General features: G+C 41.8%; 1 protein-coding gene across 3 annotated transcripts in view; it reads left to right on the top strand.

The window, feature by feature from the left end:
• The first annotated feature begins 2,485 nt into the window (after positions 1–2,485).
• The window catches only part of snx20 (sorting nexin 20), a 35,405-nt gene continuing 19,136 nt past the window's right edge, over positions 2,486–18,754 (top strand). The window contains exons 1-5 of one of the 3 annotated variants that reach the window (XM_068049432.1): positions 2,486–2,669; positions 9,196–9,351; positions 13,764–13,818; positions 13,954–14,131; positions 15,300–15,451. In XM_068049432.1, coding sequence (XP_067905533.1) covers positions 13,966–14,131; positions 15,300–15,451 — 318 coding nt within the window. In that variant the 5' untranslated portion in view covers positions 2,486–2,669; positions 9,196–9,351; positions 13,764–13,818; positions 13,954–13,965. Of the gene's footprint in view, positions 2,670–9,195; positions 9,352–13,763; positions 13,866–13,953; positions 14,132–15,299; positions 15,452–18,754 lie in introns of all 3 variants that reach the window. The other 2 variants (XM_068049431.1, XM_068049430.1) reach the window with 2 other exon arrangements.

The following is an 18,754-nucleotide window of genomic DNA, read 5'->3' as shown; positions in this document are numbered from 1 at the left end:
GTTCAGCAGACCTGACCACCCAGCAACGAGCCCTGTACGCGGGTGTACTAAGCAACTGGCATTATAAGTATATACTGTTGCTTGGTGGGTTAATAAAGGTGTTCCACAGAAAGTGGAAATTGTATCCAAAGTCTGTTTCGTGCGATTGATATTCAGTATGGGGTCAGGACCTTAGAGGGAACTGAGACCCCCTGTTTAAGAGTCTAACACCCCCCTCCCCCCACTGCTTCTAACGCATCTCCTGGTTCATATTGGGGCCTAAGAAGCTGTTATTATAAACCTCCCCAGTTTAGAAAAATAATTTTCCTTTTCACTTTATACACAGGGCACAATATACCCATATTTTATTGTGAAGTTCAAATGTTCCACTTTTCAGTACCAACATTCCTCACCTTGATGAATGCAAAACAATAAAAAAAATATTCAACTTTTCACTTTTAATAGTATATCTCTCCATCTTATCATGTCATCCTCCATGATGCAGCCAAATCCAAACCTGAAGGAGTATAGTGGTGACCTAACCTAGTACCTCAGCCAATCCTACTCTGTAACTCTTTACTGGGTGGTACCTAATTTCTTTCCATGTGGAGATGCATGTTGAAGTTGGAACCCACAATGCATGGAATTCTTGGGTGCATACCAACATGACACTGCTTAGTGGCACAGAGATTGGGTACAGGTATATCAATATGCCATACCACCAGGCACTCCTCCCTTTCCTGCTTAGGAGGATAAAGTAAATTGCCCAAATACCTCTTTTAATTTTGTAATTCGAAGTGCACCAGATACCAGGTTTTCAGTACATTGCAATTAAAGATTTGAATTATTTAGTTGTCTATCTGATAAACCTAAGCTCATTTGCTTTTTAAAAAATTCATTCACAAGATGTGGACATCGCTGGCAAGGCCAGCATTTAATGCCCACCCCTATACAACTAAGTGGCTTGCTAGTCCATTCCAGAGGGCAGTTAAGAATCAACCATATTGCTGTGGGCCTGGAGCCACATATAAGCCAGATAAGAACAGCAGATTTCCTTGCCTAAAGGACATTCATGAGCCAGATGGGTTTTTATGACAATCTGGTAGTTTCATGGTCACCATTGCAATGACCAGCTTTTTATTCCAGATTTATTTAATTAATTGAACTTAAATTTCCCAACTACCATGGTAGAATTTGAACTCATATCTCTAGATTATTAGTCCAGGCCTCTGGATTACAATTCCAGAAATACAACTACTTTCTACAGTCTCCCATACTGTGTGGCCACTATATAGCCAGTGCTTTACAATCTTTAAATTAAAACCATGTTAACCCTTAGTATTTCAGAAGCTATTAGTGAATTAATCATAGAAAAAAACTTGAATTTATTTAGTGCCTTTTATGACCTTGACATCTCACAGCCAAGTATGTACTTTTACACTGTAGTTACAGTGTAATTCGGGAAAGATGGCAGCCAATTCGTGCACAGCAAAGTCCCACAAATAACAATGAGACAAATAACCTGTTTTAGTGATATTAGCTGATGGATAAATGTTTGCCAGGAGACAGAGAGAACTCCAATTCTGATCGAATAGTGTGATTAGGATCTTCTTTGTCCACCAGAGAAAGCAGATGGGGTCTTGGTTTAATGTCTCACCTGAAAGATAAATAATCCATAAGATCCATTTATAAGTTGCACGATTATTCAAAAATTGAGAGTTTTGATCATGACCTCGTGCTTCCTTTTATGTTTGATACCACTGAAAAGCCACAAAGGTTTAGGTGTTTGCATTCAAAATGCAAAGTGTGAGTATGCGCAGCTGTTCTATATTATATATGGGTGTATCTTAAATAAAAAATTGCCTGTTCTGAGATTTTTTTATTGCTTTCTTTATTTAGATATCAGATGAAGGTAGTTCCAGATTTAATAACCCTTAAACAATATGAATTGTCGCTAATTGTTGCTGGCAGGTCAATGAAAATTATTATAAAAGCATAATACTACAGGTGCTGGAAATCTCAAAAAAAAGACAACGCTGGAAATATTCATCAGGTTGTTGGAGTGAAAAACAAGGCAAGAGGGCAGTGTTCCCTCACCCAAAATTAAAGCCATTGAACAGGTTCCATTATTTGGTTAAAAAATTGGCTTTCGTTGTTTGAAAATTAGCTGAAAAGATCTATGAGTCTTCTATATTTTTGCCCCAAATAAGATTTCCCAAACCAGGAAGATATTGTTCATTTAAAAGGATACCATCAGATCTTGAAAGAGCATTTAATAAATACTTTTGTTTTCTTTAGAAACACATACGATGATGAAAGTTTCATCAAACTCACTATCATGTCATTTGAACAAAATGTTAATTTAACAAAAAGGATGTAAATACCCCCTGCTCCTCTCCCTCCACATACAAAAATGTGCTTTGCAAATATTAGATAGTGTCCCTTTAAAAAACTGCTAAGGAACATTGTTCTTTACATAAACCCCTCCCTTACAGGAAGTAATTATTTTAACAGGCCATAGCTTCTGTCTTTTAACCATGTCAAGCACAGTGTCTTCATCATAACTACATGTATCTACAGAAACTCGTTTTGGTTATGTAAAGCTGCAAATGCATTTAGTTCTTTATCTAATATCACGACAATTGCAAAGTCTGATGCTCCAGCTCCAAGACGAAATTCAGACATTAAAGGTTAGTTCATGCTTCGAACTCAGTGCTTCCTATTTTGTAGAATGCAATGTGTGCATACTGCATTTAAAAAATTAACGTTTGGATTTTCCTTCTCCCCCTCCAACTCCTGTTTTCCACCCCTAAGTATTTACAATGTACAGACTGGCTCATATTTGTCCTCTTTGGGCTGTTTAATGTATTTTAAGGAAATTTTAATGGAACTAGAGAGTTATAACAATTTTGTTGTGTGTAGGAGGGACCCATAGCTTTGAGCTGTACACAGAGATGATTCAGTTATGGCAATGACGGGACATTTGGAATTTGTAGTCACTAGTGAGATTTTAGATTTATTTAATAATAGACACTTGAATGTCATTTTAAACTGTCACTTTCACATGTGAGTAATAATCCTACATGTGGTATAATTAATAACTAAATACCTTCCAGAAATTAAAGAAAAACAATTTACTGTTAATAGTGTCTATTCTAGAATGTCCCTTATAATGGTTGTAAATTCTGAAAGGCAGGATGGGGCTTTTTCATCTAGAAAACTATGACGTGACCTGATAAAGGTCTTTAAAATTATCATGGGGCTTGATAGGGTAGACATATAGAGGAGTTCAAAACTAGGGGTCATAAAAAGAGTTAATCATTCATAAATTCAATAAGAAATTCAGGAGAAACTTCTTTACTCTGTGGTGAGAATGTGAAACTTGCTACCACATGAACTGATTGAGGCAAATAGTGTAGATGCATGTTTATTATTCATTCTTGGGATGTAAGTGTTGCCAGCATTGCTCATCCTTACTTGTCCTTGAGCAGGTGGTGCTGAGCCACCTACAACTGAATGGTTTGCTAGGCCATGTCAACAGGCAGTTAAGAGTAAACCACGTTGGTGTAGGTCTGGAGTCACATGTCAGCCAAACTGGGTAAGTACAGCAGATTTCCTCTCTGGAAGAACATTAGCAAACCAGATGGGTTTTTATAACAATCTGTAGCTTCATCATCATTATTAATGAGACCAGCATTTTATTTCAGGTTTGATGAATTAATTGAAATTAAATTGCTCCAGCTGCTATAATGGGATTTGAACTCATGTCTCCAAAACATCAGCCTGCCTCTGGATTACTAGTCCAGCAAGATTACCAGTGTGCTACCATCCCCTTTGAGGGAAGTTAGATAAGTAAATGACGGAAAAAGGAATAGACGGACATGTTGATGGGGTGCAATGTGGTAAGATGAAAGGGAGCTCATGTGGAGCAGAACCACTGACTGAGAGCTGTGGGGACAATGGCCCGTTTCTTTGCTGCAAATTCTGTATAATTATATAATTGGCCCGCATAGCATGCTCTCCTTGCAGACTATCATGTTCTAGGACGCTTGTCTCATGAGCCATTTTAGCTGCATACCAGAGACCATCATGGACCATGTATCAGTTTAATGAACCTTTCCCCTCATTTTCTTAGATCTCACTTTATGAACACTAATAGATCTTGGTGTTCTAATTTATCCAACATTAAGTTAAAAGACTAGCAACAGTTCATTTGAAACTTCCAGTCCTATGAAGTTCAAAAAAGCAAATTAGCAATGCAACTAGAAGCTTTGTGGGCTAGATTGTTAGGGCTCACAGGTCCCAATTGGCCCAGTGATGGTAGTTTGAGCACTCCAATCTTGGAGATGATGTATATTGTATTAATCAAAGTTTCACGATGTTCCTGGTTGCCAAAAATTCAGGACAGTTGCTAATAACTCAAGAAAGATTCTGTGCAGATGCATGGGAACACCACCACCTGCAAGTTCCCCTCCAAGCCACACACCATCCTGATTTGGAAATATATTGTTGTTCCTTCACTGTCGCTGGGTCAAAATCCTGGAACTCCCTTCCTAACAGCATTGTGGGTGTACCTACCCCACAGAGACTGCAGCAGTTCAAGAAGGCAGCTCACCACCATCTTCTCAAGGACAATTAAGGATGGGCCAATAAATGCTGTCCTGGCCAGCGATGCCCACATCCCATGAAATAATTTTAAAAAGCGCTTATTCAACATGATCATAGAAGCAAGCTTCAGGGGGTTTTAGCTCCACATTTACAGAAGCCTCAGGAGATTATTACCAAAGTGCTCTATTTAGCAATACTTACATAAAAGGCATGCAGGATGTCAAATGTGCATCCATGTGGAAACACAGGAAATGACTTGGTTGTGTGCAAAATGTAAAGACTCAGTTGTACTTGCCTACCATGCCACAGATGAGTTTACACTGGCAGGTGTCGGGGACTGCTGACATCTATTCACATTTAGCACAGTCGCTTCCTGTTTTGAAGCATTTTCACATATGACAGATGGATTTGGTTGAGTCATTATCGTTACCATGCCAATTTTAACGTATAGGACATTAGAAAATTAGCAGGCTGGAAAATTAGCATTTAAAACTTGTTTTCAAACCAAAGGAAAACTATTAGTTTGGAAGCTGTTCCCATCCACAAAATGGATGATGGGAGCCAGGGTGAGGAAGAAAACAGGTAAAAGAAAAATGGGGTTAAAATGGAATGTTAAAATTAGATCCTGTTGCGAGCCCATTAGGGACTGTTAACTTTTAAAAAGAGAAAGTTGAATTCCCAGTTATTAACTTAACACTACAATTTGGAAACACATATCCTAAACTTAAAATCTTAACAGAACATGAAGACATATACTTCAAACTCTAAATCCAAACAGAACACTCCTATCTGACTGTTACTTCCATCCCAAGAATTTCCCTGTATGTTACAGGATCTTGGCAGTTTGTTAACTTCTCCTGGGATCAATCCCAAATGTACCACACGTCTTAGGAATTCACTTCAATTTCCTTAATTCCTTAGCTATCTTCTGAGGTATCAGATCTCCCAGATCTGGACTTCCTAGCTTGAGCACAGGCCTAACTCAAAACAGAAACCCCCTGGTTCCCGATGGCCTCTTTGCTTATGAGCCTAGCTGACATCCAAAAGCCAACTGCTTGTCTGAAGTCAACAGCTTTCCAAAAGCCAACTGAATGACCGTGTCAGCAAACACACAGATCAAAAACCCAAACAGGTATCCCCTGCATCATCTACCTTCTTAGCAAAATGGTACATATGGGATGTCCCAGATAGCAATTTAAACTAATTATTTCCAACTCCAAATCTTCTCTTTGTTCTGGGAAATCATATGAATAATTTAAACCCCTGACTGAGGCAGCTGCAGACACACCATCTCCATCAAGAAGTTCAGAGAGGTTCTCATTGAGTAAGGTCTTCACACGTCCCATTATGTCCTTACTAAACAAACACAGACCACCCTTTGATTTGTAACCAACCTAGGTTTTTTGCCAGCTTCTCAAACTAGGTGTTTTCATTTGTCTTGCATTAAAAAAATCAATTCTCAAATTAAAAGCTTTCTTGAGAAAATTAGTACAAACCATGAACCAGATGATTGCAACAATCCAGAAAAACAATATTAAATTCCCAGCAATCAACAGTGCCCTAGAGTATTGCAAACCTGCCTGGCTCAGTGATTGGATGACTGAGTCTATAACAGAAAATCAACTCTATCACCAGGCATGTGATCCTGGGGTCAAAGAGACCTCAAAGGGACCCAGCTAACCTACGACTCTTACCCACACACTACTCCACCATAACACATGAATAATAGCTACAATTTATAGAATAAAATCAGAACAGTACAGAAGAAGCCTATTCAACCCATCATGTCCATGCTGGCTCTCCTAAGGAGCAATGAGGAAAAACTTCCTCACGCAGCAAGTGGTTAGGATCTGGAATGCACAACCTGAGAGGGTGGTGGAGGCAGGTTCAATGGAGGCATTCAAAAGGGAATTAGAGACTGTTATCTGAGTCATAGAGTCGTACAGCTTAGAAACAGGTCCTTCGGCCCACCGCGTCCATACTGACCATAATGCCTATCTATACTAATCCCACCTGCCTGCATTTATTCCAGATCCCTCTATGCCTTGCTCATTCAAGTAACTGTCCAGATGCCTCTTAAATGTTGCTACTGTTCCTGCCTCCACCACCTCCTCAGGCAGCTCATTCCAGATACCCACTATTCTTTGTGTGAAAAATTTACCCCTTTGATCCCCTTTAAACCTCCTCCCTCTCACCTTAAATCTATGCCCTCTAGTTTTAGTCACCCCTGCCATGGGAAACAGACTCTGGCTATCTACCCTATCTATGCCTCTCATAATTTTATATACTTCTATCATGTCCCCTCTCAGCCTCCTTCGCTCCAGGGAAAACAGACCCAGCCTTTCCAATTTCTCTTTATAACTCAAGCCCTCCAAATCAGGCAACAGCCTTGTGAATCTTTTCTGCGCCCTCTCTAGCTTAATCACATCTTTCCTGTAGTGCAGCGACCGGAACTGCACCCAGTACTCCAAATGCGGCCTAACCAACATTATGTACAACTGTAACATGACGTCCCAACTCTTGTACTCTGAAAAGGAAGAATGTGCAGGGTTATGGGGAGAAGGCATGGGAATGGCATTAGGTGAATTGCTCATTCGGAAAGCCAGTGCGGACACAATGGGCTGAATGACCTCTTTCTGCACTGTAACAATGCTTTGATTCTATGATTCATGTACTGCCACTCCTCCACCCCTCCCTACACCCCTGCACGTTCCTCCTTTTCAGATAGTTAGAATATTTAGAAAATGTAGAAAAAAATTACTGCACAGAAGGAAGCCACTCTGCCCATCATGACTATTCCAGCCAAAAAACGAGACACCCATCCTAATCCCATTTTCCAGCTCTTTGTCCATATCCCTGCAGGTTACGGGACTTCAGGTGCATATCCAGACACATTTTAAATGAGTTGAGGGTTTTTGCCTCTACTACCCTTTCAGGCAGTGAGTTCCAGACCCCCACTACCCTCTGGGTGAAAAGATTTTTCCTCATCTCTTCTCTAATCCTTTTACCAATTACTTAAAATTTATGCCCCCTAGTCACTGACCCCTCTGCTAAGGGAAATAAGCCCTTCACATCCACTCTATCCAGGCCCCTCACAACCTTGCACACCTCAATCAAATCTCCCCTCAGCCCACTCTGTTCCAAGAAAAACAACCCCAGTCCTTCCTCATGGACAATTGACAAAGGCATTAGAAGGTCATGAAATGCCAGGAATGTAACCACCCCCACACCCCTGCCACCAACCACCTCCCCCCCACCCCCACCCCCACAACCTCCATCCCAAGTTGCAAGTTGTGTTGCATCACATCTGAACACAGCATGAACATAAACAATAGCCATTAGTCAAAATTGTGGAGAGTCATCAGTAACTGTTTAACTCTCCACAACTCAGCCACAATAGACATAGAACCCTGGATATATTAGCGCCCAATCACATATGCAGCTCCCATTTAGTGGCATCCAGCACCTGCACCCCAAGTTTTGCTCATCAGCTATTGGACAGAAATCTGCCTTCAACCTGGTGGAAAGACTTGTACAGGACAATTTACACTGTGTCAGTCCTCTTAATGTTTTAGATGTCCAAGTCCGATGCTATATAAACAGACTTATTCATCACCACTTGCTTAATCAGAGTCCTCATGTAAGGGGCAAAAGATGCAGCTTTAAATTCTTAGAGAAAATCCAGATTAGTAACAAAGCAATTATTTAAGAAAAACTGGAGCAGTTAAATATTCACAAGAAAATATTTAAGACGACAAGGATAGAGGATCAGTTGCTGAAATGTTTCACAGGTCCTTAAATTACAGGATAATGATAACATAATTTATGTTTACATCTTTGAAGAAGCTCAGAAACATGACCCCAGGGTAAATACCTGCTTGCTTGACACCTATTGTTCGAAAAACACTGAAGTTGATCAAAAAGGAAACAAATCAAGCATATTTAACACGAGTAAAAACTGTTATTATCAGCCCAGTCTTGAGGGTGCAACTGACTTGGTAAATAAGTATAATGTAATGCATGTTTAGACATCTAGGCTTTCAGAAGGCATTTGATGAAATGTTCCACAAAAAATTAGTCTCTAAAATGGAGGATGTTGCAGAGTACTTCCAGGTTCAATCTCAGGATTTCTGCTGATCACATTATTTATAAATCTTTAGTGCACCAGAGTCAAGTGTGCGTCCAGTTGCTATTAAACTCTGGGAACCATTGAACAGTTCACTAACTTGGTAGCATTCCTTCTGGGTTTAATGGGTTTTAGAAGTTTAAGATTGACCTAGTGACATACATGACACCCACATATCAATTTTCATAATTTGAGCTTTCAATTGTCTAAAACGCAACCCTTCTTTTATCCAATCATTGCCCACTTGCATGGATACTGAGAGTCTGAGGAAGATATTAGTGGTGACTGTAGTATAATGTGGTTTTCTGGACATTGGGTTGTTACTGGGTTAATATGCTAATCATACTGTAAAACTCATCACAGGAAGTGATGTAAAACCATGTGTGTGAATCCCTCAGGCAGTCCTTTGCAAGATGTAAGCCGTAACAGTAAGACGTATTTTAAGAAGGCTCCTGTTTCTTTTAACTCATCTGACTCTTCAGATATCTGGACTCGACTAACAGTGAGCAGAATATTATATGGTGGCAGTGGTAAACAACAATGATGGAGAAGTTCCTACCTTTACCAGAAACCTTCAAAAAAGTCACAGACCTAAATCAAGCTGAGGCCTGGCTCAAGTGGTATCAGAGATTTGTCAGGTATTGCACAACATTGGGTCTAGCTACAAAACCGAGCAGTGAGCAGGCCAGTATGCTGTTGTATGCGGTGGGTGACTGTGTGGATGATATTCTTGTCACACAAAGTATCAACGAGGAGAAAGCCACGTGGGACAAAGTAATCAAAGCACTCAATGGATATTTTAATTTGAGAAAGAATATCATTGAGTGCCCCAAATTGAACAAAATGCACCCAGCGTCAAGAGGAACATGTTGATGCATTTATAAATGACTTATACAAATTTGCAGAAGACTGAGTATGGCAGATAGAAGGATGAGCTGATTAGAGACAGAACTGGAAAGCAGAGATCAGCCCAGAAACTTTAGAGTTGAATTTGCAAATCTGTTCACAGGACTCGGGAAGCTGGAGACAGCATGCCATATAACCCTATGACTAGAAATGAAGCCAGTGTGCTTGTGTACACCCAGAAATATTCCTCACCCACTCCTGCCAAAGGTAAAGAAAGAAATCGATTCTATGGTGAAGCAAGGAGTTATTTCACTTGTGACAGAGCTTACAAGCTGATGTTCAAGTATGGTCCTGGTACAAAAAACAAGTGTATCTATTAGAATTTGTGTTGATCTTAGACAGCTAAACAAAGCAGTTGAACGCCAAGTCTATCCTATGTCATCTGTAGATGAGAGCTTGGCTAAACTGGGGAAGCATTCAATCTTCGTGAAGCTGGATGCAAATTGTGGTTTTTGGCAACCACCCCCCTATGAAGAGTCTAAGTTGCTCACACCTTCATTACCCCATTTGTAAGTTTTTGTTTCAACAGACTACCCTTTGATATCACATCAGTGCCTGAAATCTTCCAGAGGACAATGTCAAGCATTCTAGAAGGACTGGATGGAGTCGTAGGTCATATGGATGATGTCCTGATCCATGGATCCACTCAGACAGAACATGACACGAGAGTGAGAGCAGAGCTGTAATGCTTAGAGAAAGCAGGACTTAACAATAAATGCGAGTTCTCGCAGTGACTGCCAGATTCCTTGGTGGATTTGATATAAGAGTTGATCCACAGAAGACAAGAGCAATCAAGGAGTTTCCAGCTCCTCGGAACATGATTGAGCCCCAGAGATTCATGGTTATGGTAAACCAAGCTGGAAAGTTTTTGCCCAACCTTGCTGTAGTCAATGAGCCACTACATCAATTATTAATACAGGACAATACATGGTGCTGGGAGGAAGCACAACAGAGATCATTTGATGAAATCAAAGAAATGCTGATATCACCAGATGCATTAGCTCACTACGACCCAGAGCAACCCACTATCATTGCTGCAGATACATCTTCTACAGGACTGGGAACTGTACTGTTTCAGATACAGGTGGATGGAAAGCGCAGACCGGTTAACTGCACATCCCGTTCACTGACAGAGACCGAACAGAGATAGGCAGTGATAGAGAAAGAAGCATTAGCGGCTACATGGGCTTGTGAAAAGTTTGCAGACTATGTTATCGGTCTTCACTTTAAGATAGAGACAGGCCACAAACCATTGGTAACTCCCTTAAATGCAAAGGAGTGAGCAAAGATGCCTCCACGAGTACCAAGATTCAGACTGAAGATGATGAGGTTCGATGCAAAGACAGAGTATGTTCCAGGAAAGCTGATCACAGCAGACGTGTTGTCCCATATCCCAGTGGCAAGACCTGAACAAGGTGATGTATCCCTTCTTGAAGAAGTAGAAACCTTTGCATCAACAACAACCACAACTCTACCAGCAACAAAATCAGAGATGCACAGAAATCTGGTGAAGAATGTGCTCAAGTCAGGGAATACTGCGTCAAAGGATGGCCAGCATACATGCCACATAATCCTATTCTCAGACAGTACCATGCACAGATAGGACGGGTGAAATTTTATGCTGGCGGCAGGGGTCTCAATGTCGGGGGAATCCAATGCCGAGATCTCCATGTCACTACTTGTACAGAAGGTTTGCTAAATTTAGTGCCAATCAGGCACTTAACTTGACAGTGGTGGGCCTTCTGTAGGATTTCGGATTCTGGAAGTCCCAACCTTGCAGAACTGCTGGCCAAGCAGAGGCTGGCAGCTGTAGCGCCACTGGAGGCGATTGCTGCTGCTGCAGCTGCAGCGAGCAGACACCGAGGAGCGGCCCTGGAATCAGGCTTAAGGTGGGTCAGGGCGGGAGGGGTCTCGCGGCGTGGGGATTGTGGGGGAGGTTTTTTTTTTGTTTGTTCGTGGGATGTAGGCATCGTTGACAAGGCCAGTATCTGTTGCCTAGAACTTGTAATTTCAGACAATGGACTGCAGTTTATCAATGAATACTTAAAAGAGTTCACAGTATTGTATGGATTTGTTCATACCACCAGGCCACCAAGATACATTCAAGTCAATGGTGAAGCTAAAAGAGGAGTGCATCCAGTAAAAGCATTGTTGAAGAAGAACAAGGACATCCAATTTGCACTTCTGAGCTATTGTTCAACCCCACTCCAAAATGGTCTAGTGTCATGTGAACTCCGAATGGGAAGAAGACTAAAAACCCAGCTCCCTACTCTCACACACTAATGCCACGAGTACGAGTTGAAGAATTGGACAAAGTGAGGGAGAGAGAGGATAGAGATAGAGTCACAAGGCATGAAACTTACCAGACATCCAAACAGGAGAGACAGTTTGGATCCAAGACCAAAATCTGTACGGAGAAGTGGTTGAACAGACACCACGTCCAAGGTGCTACTTTATCCAGAGCATGGTATCGGTGGCCATAAAGAAGCAGCCTCCTATCCAGAGAAATTAATTATTTCCAAAATCTAATGGACTAGAAGTGCTGCATTCATCTACCCATCCAGTAGACAATGCAAATGATGAACCTGAGTCATCTACCAATTCCAGTCTTGCACAGCACACTCAGAGGACTCAAAACCTCAATCCCCTTCAAATGAAAAGAGGGCTCATTACGGTAAACTTGTGAAATGTCCATGTCAAAGTGGAAGTCAGAGACTGCGGGGGAGATGTAGTATAATGTGGTATACTGGACATTTGGCTTGTTATTGGGTTAATATGCTAGTCTTATTGTATACCTCTTCACAGGAAATGATGTCATACCACAGGCTGGATTTTATTCCCAGCCCAACGTCGGGTTCTGTGGCATGGAGGGCAGGGGGGCCAGAAAATCAGAGCAGCAGTAGCCGCCACGGAACCCAATGCCAGGATTGTCAGGCCCGATCATCCTGACGACAGGGAAGCTCCGTGGCAGCCCCTCCGCCGCTCAGCATCCGACTTAGCATATTTAAATAACACATTTGCATGAATTAAAATATAAACCGCAGTGACCTCACCTTTAGTTCCAGATCCTCAGCGCGACGAAGAGCACTCGCACCTTCCCTTTACCATCCAGGGAAAGCTGGCTCCACAGAGGTGGGGAAGTAGTGAATTCTGCACTCTGATGGGTTGTGGGGGCGGTGGGGGTGGGTGGCTGGGGAAGGGGGGAACTCTGCACTTTGTTGAACTGCCTGCAGGGCTGGCAGCCTTTTAAAAATGGTGCCAACACCTACTTCTGCATTGGTGGCGCCGTAAATGGTGTCGCCAATGTTACCCCGCCACACGATTTGGGAGGGACGGCCGGCCGCCATGGAATCACAGTCGTGCGGCAGTGTGGGTTCCATGGGAGACAGCGGCGGTGGGTTGACAAAATCCAGCCCCACGTGTGTGAATCCCTCAGGCAGTCTCTTGGAAGTTGTAAGCCATAGCAGTAAGAGGTCTTTCAATAAAGCTCCCGTTTCTTTTAACCCATTTGACTCTTCAGATATTCTGTACTAGACTAACAGCAAGCAAAATATTGCAGTAACCACTGTTTAAACTGGAACAGAACAAGGTGAAAGGGGTGGGGGTAAAAACACGGAGGAAAAGTAATAGAATGAGCTGCTGAGTGCCTAAGAACAGGAAATGATTACATGACAGAAATTATATCAGGGTTAGTATTAAGGTGAGAGAGACAATAGGAGGTGCTGATGAGAGAAATTTAAGGGATTTCTCTTGGGCGCTAATGAATTTAGGACTCTCTATGTCTCAAGGAATGTTTGAGAAACAGAGAGTCATAAATTTATTAGCACCCAAAACTGTGCGTGATCTGTGAGCTGCAAAGCCAAGGTGCATCAGAACAGTGCATCCTGAGGACCATTTTCAGTTCGTCCTTGGGCATTATCATCATCATCATCATCATCATAATTGCAGCAAGCTGCGAGCGCAAATCTGGTGATCTAATGCAACCTGTGGGTCTTGGTGCTCCAAACTTCAGCCAGTTCAAAATATGCACAAAATAACTGTCTTGCTTGCCTCAGTTCAGTTCAAAGGAATTCTTTAAATGTTAAGCAGCTTGAGAAATTTCTGTGAATATAAATGTCTGCCTTTCTTTTGTTCATTCTTTTAGATAAGTACAAAGAACAAATCCTCCAAATTAGGACTTGGACTTTGGAAACACTACGGTAAAAATACTGTATTTAATAATACAACTCAACTACACCTCAACAAAGTTAGTTAACATTAATCAATCGCTGTCCATAGATTCTCGTCAAACAGACAAATTTAAGAATATAATCTTGTGCTTTTACTGTGTGCAGGTTGTTAAAACAATGGAAGGTAACAAACAACAAATTTCATCAGTGAATAATGAACTTTCAGTACCATTTTGCAATAAAAAGCTTAATAAGGAAGAAAGTACTTCTGGTACTGGAAGCACAGTTCTCAGTGCACAAGGATGCAACACAATGGGTGAAGTTTCACCACAAAACAAAGCAGGTAAAGGAAGTGATGTAACTGACCACATTAAAAGATTTTCACTACTACATTTAATGCTAAATTGTGTTATTGTTGTTCAATTTGAGTGCTTTCCAACCCATTCAGGATTTATGTCCAAATCTTCTTGGCTTCTTATGCTCAATTTTATCCTCAATAAAACAGCAGAAGGCATTAAACATAAATGAATTATTCTCCCTAAACCTCGAATAGATAGGGCAGCATGTTGGCACAGCATGTTAAAGTAACCAACTGGGCAGGTTTTTTCTGCTTTTGGGCTCGATAGCCTCCAGTTTGCTACTTATTCAGTTTAATGAACAGAACATTTTGAACTGGAGAGCACAGGAGCAAAAATTCCCATCAGCTGAGTCACAACGATCTAGGAGTGTGGTTAAAAAGATCATTAAAGTTGGGACTGAAGGTAGAAAAGGCCATTAAACAAGTAAACAGGATTCTGAGGCATTGAACATAAGAGGAAATTATGTTGATTTCCTAAAAGACATTGGTTAGGCCACAGATGCAGTATTGTGTGGAGTTTTAGGCACCCTATTGTAGGAAGGATATTAACATCATGGAAGATTCACTAGAATCATAAGAGAAATGAGATGAAGAAAAACTCAAACTTCTTTTTACTCACTAGGAGAGAAATATTCAAGATTTTCAAAATTCTGAAAGGTTTAGTAACAAGCGGCATGGACGCTAGGTTATCACTAGACAAATTAAATCAAAAGTTTGAAGATTTTTTTAACATGGTGTTATTACAACCCAGAAAATTTTACTACAAGTAGCTATTCAGGCAGAGACTATAACATCATTTAAAAGAGAACTGGATAAACATTTGAAAAGGAATGTAAGAGGATACAGATATATGGGAATAGGATGGCTGGCTTCAGTTGAAGAGCACTGTTGCAAGTCCATAAAGGCCAAATGGCTTCCATCTGTGCTATAATTTCTATGATTCTAAGGAGTGATAGGGCCCAGGCCTACAAAAAATTGATATCTGCAAGAAGTAATCTATCAAAGTCCATCACAACAAAGAATTGAAATATTACATTGATGGCGTTACTGAGTTGATTGCAAGTCAGTCATAAAATGTTTCAATCTGAATGTTTTACTGATGTGCCAATAAACTAAAACCAAACTCACTTTATAGATTATCTTCCTTTCTTAGCCCCTTACAGCACTGCAGTCCCAGAAGCGACACTGACCACAAAGCAACTGTTGCAGTACTGGAATGCTGTGAATAAAAAGGTGAAGCCAATCCGACTGCTCTTTGAAATACCAGAAACTAGAACTGTAGAACATCAAGGGTCTAAATATGTGGTAAGTTTGAGTCAGCTGACTTATTGCAAGTGAATATGCAGAAGATAATGGACGACGAGTGATTACATGAGGTGCAAAGGACAATTTACATTACTGGACCAAAATTTCAAGCAGATTACAAGTGCCATCTGAAGCCTCAGTCTAGATAATAGTCTGGGGGTAGAGTTTCCACTTTGGGTGCAATTGATAATCTGGGCACAAAGTGCACTTAACATTGCATTGTTTTTACGAAGTGAAGCTGTGGTCGAACATCTGCTCAAGCTTATTTGCTTAATCACAAATGTGTATAATCTTCCTTGAACCAGTGCAATGTAATAGAATTTTTTTTTATCCTTACATTTAAAAATATTGATTGATGTATTTAAGAGAGGTAACCTGGTGTAGTTTTATTAATGCAGATGAAAATGGATTTATCACAAAAACATATGCATTTTTAATAATAGTGTCCAGTCGATCATCTGTGAGTAACTTGATCTAACATCACTGATTTTGTGGTCAGCAGTGAAATGACAGCACTCGCTGCTTACCTCGAAGAAAGCTGGCCACAAAGATCTAGCGATCTCAGCTTTCTTGATGTTAATTTGATTCTGTTGCCAGCTATCTCAGACATCCAGCATCAGTGATGTCATGAACCAACCTAAGCAGCCAACCATATTGAAGAATTCTTACAGAGAGCAAATCAGAAAGTAAAATGCATTGATTATCCCGCACTTCAAATAAGATTGGACATACACATGAGATTAAGATAGATGATGAAATATTATTTAAAAATTTCACAGATTTTAAAGTAATAATTTTATCATGATGGAGATATTTGATATTCCACAAAAATAAAATTAGTTTTTCAAGGCCAGAGAGGTTATTCAGCAGTAATTATGACTTAATACATGATTAAAAACTCAGTTACACTTCATACAACAAGACATAACTTTTTCAAAGGGTTTTACAGTAAGACTAATAGCGTAAAAAGTGGAAGTTCACGTCAAATCAAGTGATTTCTAAGATTTCACTCCGCAGGGACTTAAACAGTGTGCCTGTAGAGGAGCAGGCAATAAGTACTTTAGGATTTCCCCATTAACTGCACATGTGTGGACACCAGAGTTATGAAAATGGTGAATGCTGATGGCTTTGTCATCATTTCAACTGCAAAATCAGGCCAATGACTTTAAAAAGCCAGCGAGAACTATTTAATAGTTCTTTGGTGTACACTCATCAGCTTTTTAGTAAATTAAGTACTTTGAATATTTAAACACATTTAAAATGTGCCTACTAGTGCATTTGCATCTAAAAAAATGAGCTAAATTTGAAGAACTGCGTCAAGTGGGCGCATATCAGCATAATCTTGCTAAACTCATTAATTTGATCTGAGGATGTGCCCAGTTTAGTAGATGAGGCTAGCTTCCAGCACAATGTATTTCAAAAAGCTCAGAAATTTGCATTTAAAATGTCCCTGATCTTTTACATTGGTTTGCCAATACTAGCGAATTGCGCTGGTAGCATAAACCCTAGGACATGATATACATCCCTCCATGTATCTACTCATACAATACAGAGGCGTGAATTTTCAGGGCAGGAACAGAGGCAGACAGAGCCCAAAAATGTAGTGCAGGTCAGCGTGTCGGCTTTGAGACACCATTCCCAGCATCGGTAATGTTCAGGTTGGGGGCGAGGGAGGTAGAGTCAACCCGTCCGCCTCCCAATTGAGGCCAATTGAATTTGTTAAAGAGCTCATTATGAGCTTGTTAAAGGGGGAGGTTGAAATTTTCACAGGAGAGTACAGGTTGCGTGTGCTGTCTGGGCTGACCAGCTGAAGGGAGGTGGATACAGAGTAAGGAGCCAGTTATGGCTGCCCCAGGGAATTACTCTAGCCCCACAGGAGGGCCAGTGGTGCAGAGGGGGACTCAACCTTTGGGAAAGAGGTGCCCTTGGTGCTGTGCAGGTGGTAGGGCAAGTGGGCAGTCAACATGGGTATTGAATGGGGTCATCACCGCCCCCCCGCAACCCCCCCACCCCATCATTGCAGGGGCAGGAGAGCAGGGGGCAAGGCTGTTAATCACAATAGGATGGCCGCCTGTCCACAAGGAAGGCTACAGCTAGAAATGGGGGCATGATTCTCAGATTTTGGGCCCAGTGATGACGAGGAGCAGCGCATGCTACAGGAAGGGAGGAACACCGAGGAGCAGGAGGGCATGGGAGAGGAAAGAGGGTCAGGAAGACAACGGAGGCCATAGCCTCAACACAGGCTCCATCACAGAAGACAATGCTACCTGGAGATGACAGAGGCTGTCCAGGCAGATGGTCACAGACATCTGTGACCTCGTCGCTGAAGACCTCCCACCTTGTAGCACTGGTCGCTGTGCCCTGCCAATAGCTGTCAAAAGTCACTGTGGCCTTGAACTTCTTTGCTTCTGGCTCCTTCCAAGGATCAACTGCAGACCTTAGTGGCATATCGCAAATCGCAACACACCACTGCACCTTGCAGGTCACTGATGCCTTCTTTACAAGAGCTAGACAGTACATTCATTTCATGACAGACGCAGCCTCACAAGCACAGAGGGCAGTGGGTTTCAGTGCCATCACTGGATTCCCCCAGGTACAGGGTATTATTGATTGTGCCCATGTGGCCAACAAGGCACCCAGTAACTGGCCAGTGAGATCCATTAACAGGAAGGGCTTCCACTCCCTCAACGTTCAACTGGTCTGCAACCACAACAAGAGCTTCCTCCATGTGTTCACTCGCTTTCTTGGCAGATGCCAACTCCTTCATCCTCCGCTATTCCAGGCTGCCTCAGATCTTCATTCCAACACCCAAACTGCATGGATGCATCCCAGGGGACAAGGGATATCCCTTGAAGAGATGACTTTTGACTCTTCTGTGGGAGCACCAGACAGAGGCATGGAGGCAATACAAGCAATGACACCTGCTCACTAGGACAACCATTGAGCAGGCCATCGGGCTTCCGAAGATGATATTCTAGTGCCTGGACTGGTCGTGGCACCCTCCAATACTCTCCTGCAATGGTCTCAGTCATTGTGGTGGTCTGCTGTGTTCTCCATAACATAGCTCACCTTGAGCACGGTGAGGCCCTGATGGAAACAGCTCATCAGGGGAAGAGCAGGAGCAGCTGGTGAGAGACAAGGAGGAAGTGGAGGTGGAGGGAGATGATGCTGAACAGAGAGGTGCCCCGGCTGCACAAAGAGGTGACTGGGCAAGGCTCAGAGTGTGAAGGTCTTGTCAGGGTGCCATGAATGTCAGGGATCATCAGATTCAGGAGCATTTCACCAGAGACTCTCTGAGCCAGG

The sequence above is a fragment of the Heterodontus francisci genome, chromosome 17 (genome assembly GCF_036365525.1).
Source record: "Heterodontus francisci isolate sHetFra1 chromosome 17, sHetFra1.hap1, whole genome shotgun sequence".
Lineage (NCBI taxonomy): Eukaryota > Metazoa > Chordata > Chondrichthyes > Heterodontiformes > Heterodontidae > Heterodontus > Heterodontus francisci.
Note: the sequence above shows the minus strand (reverse complement) of the source record. Positions and strands in the feature narration are given on the sequence as shown.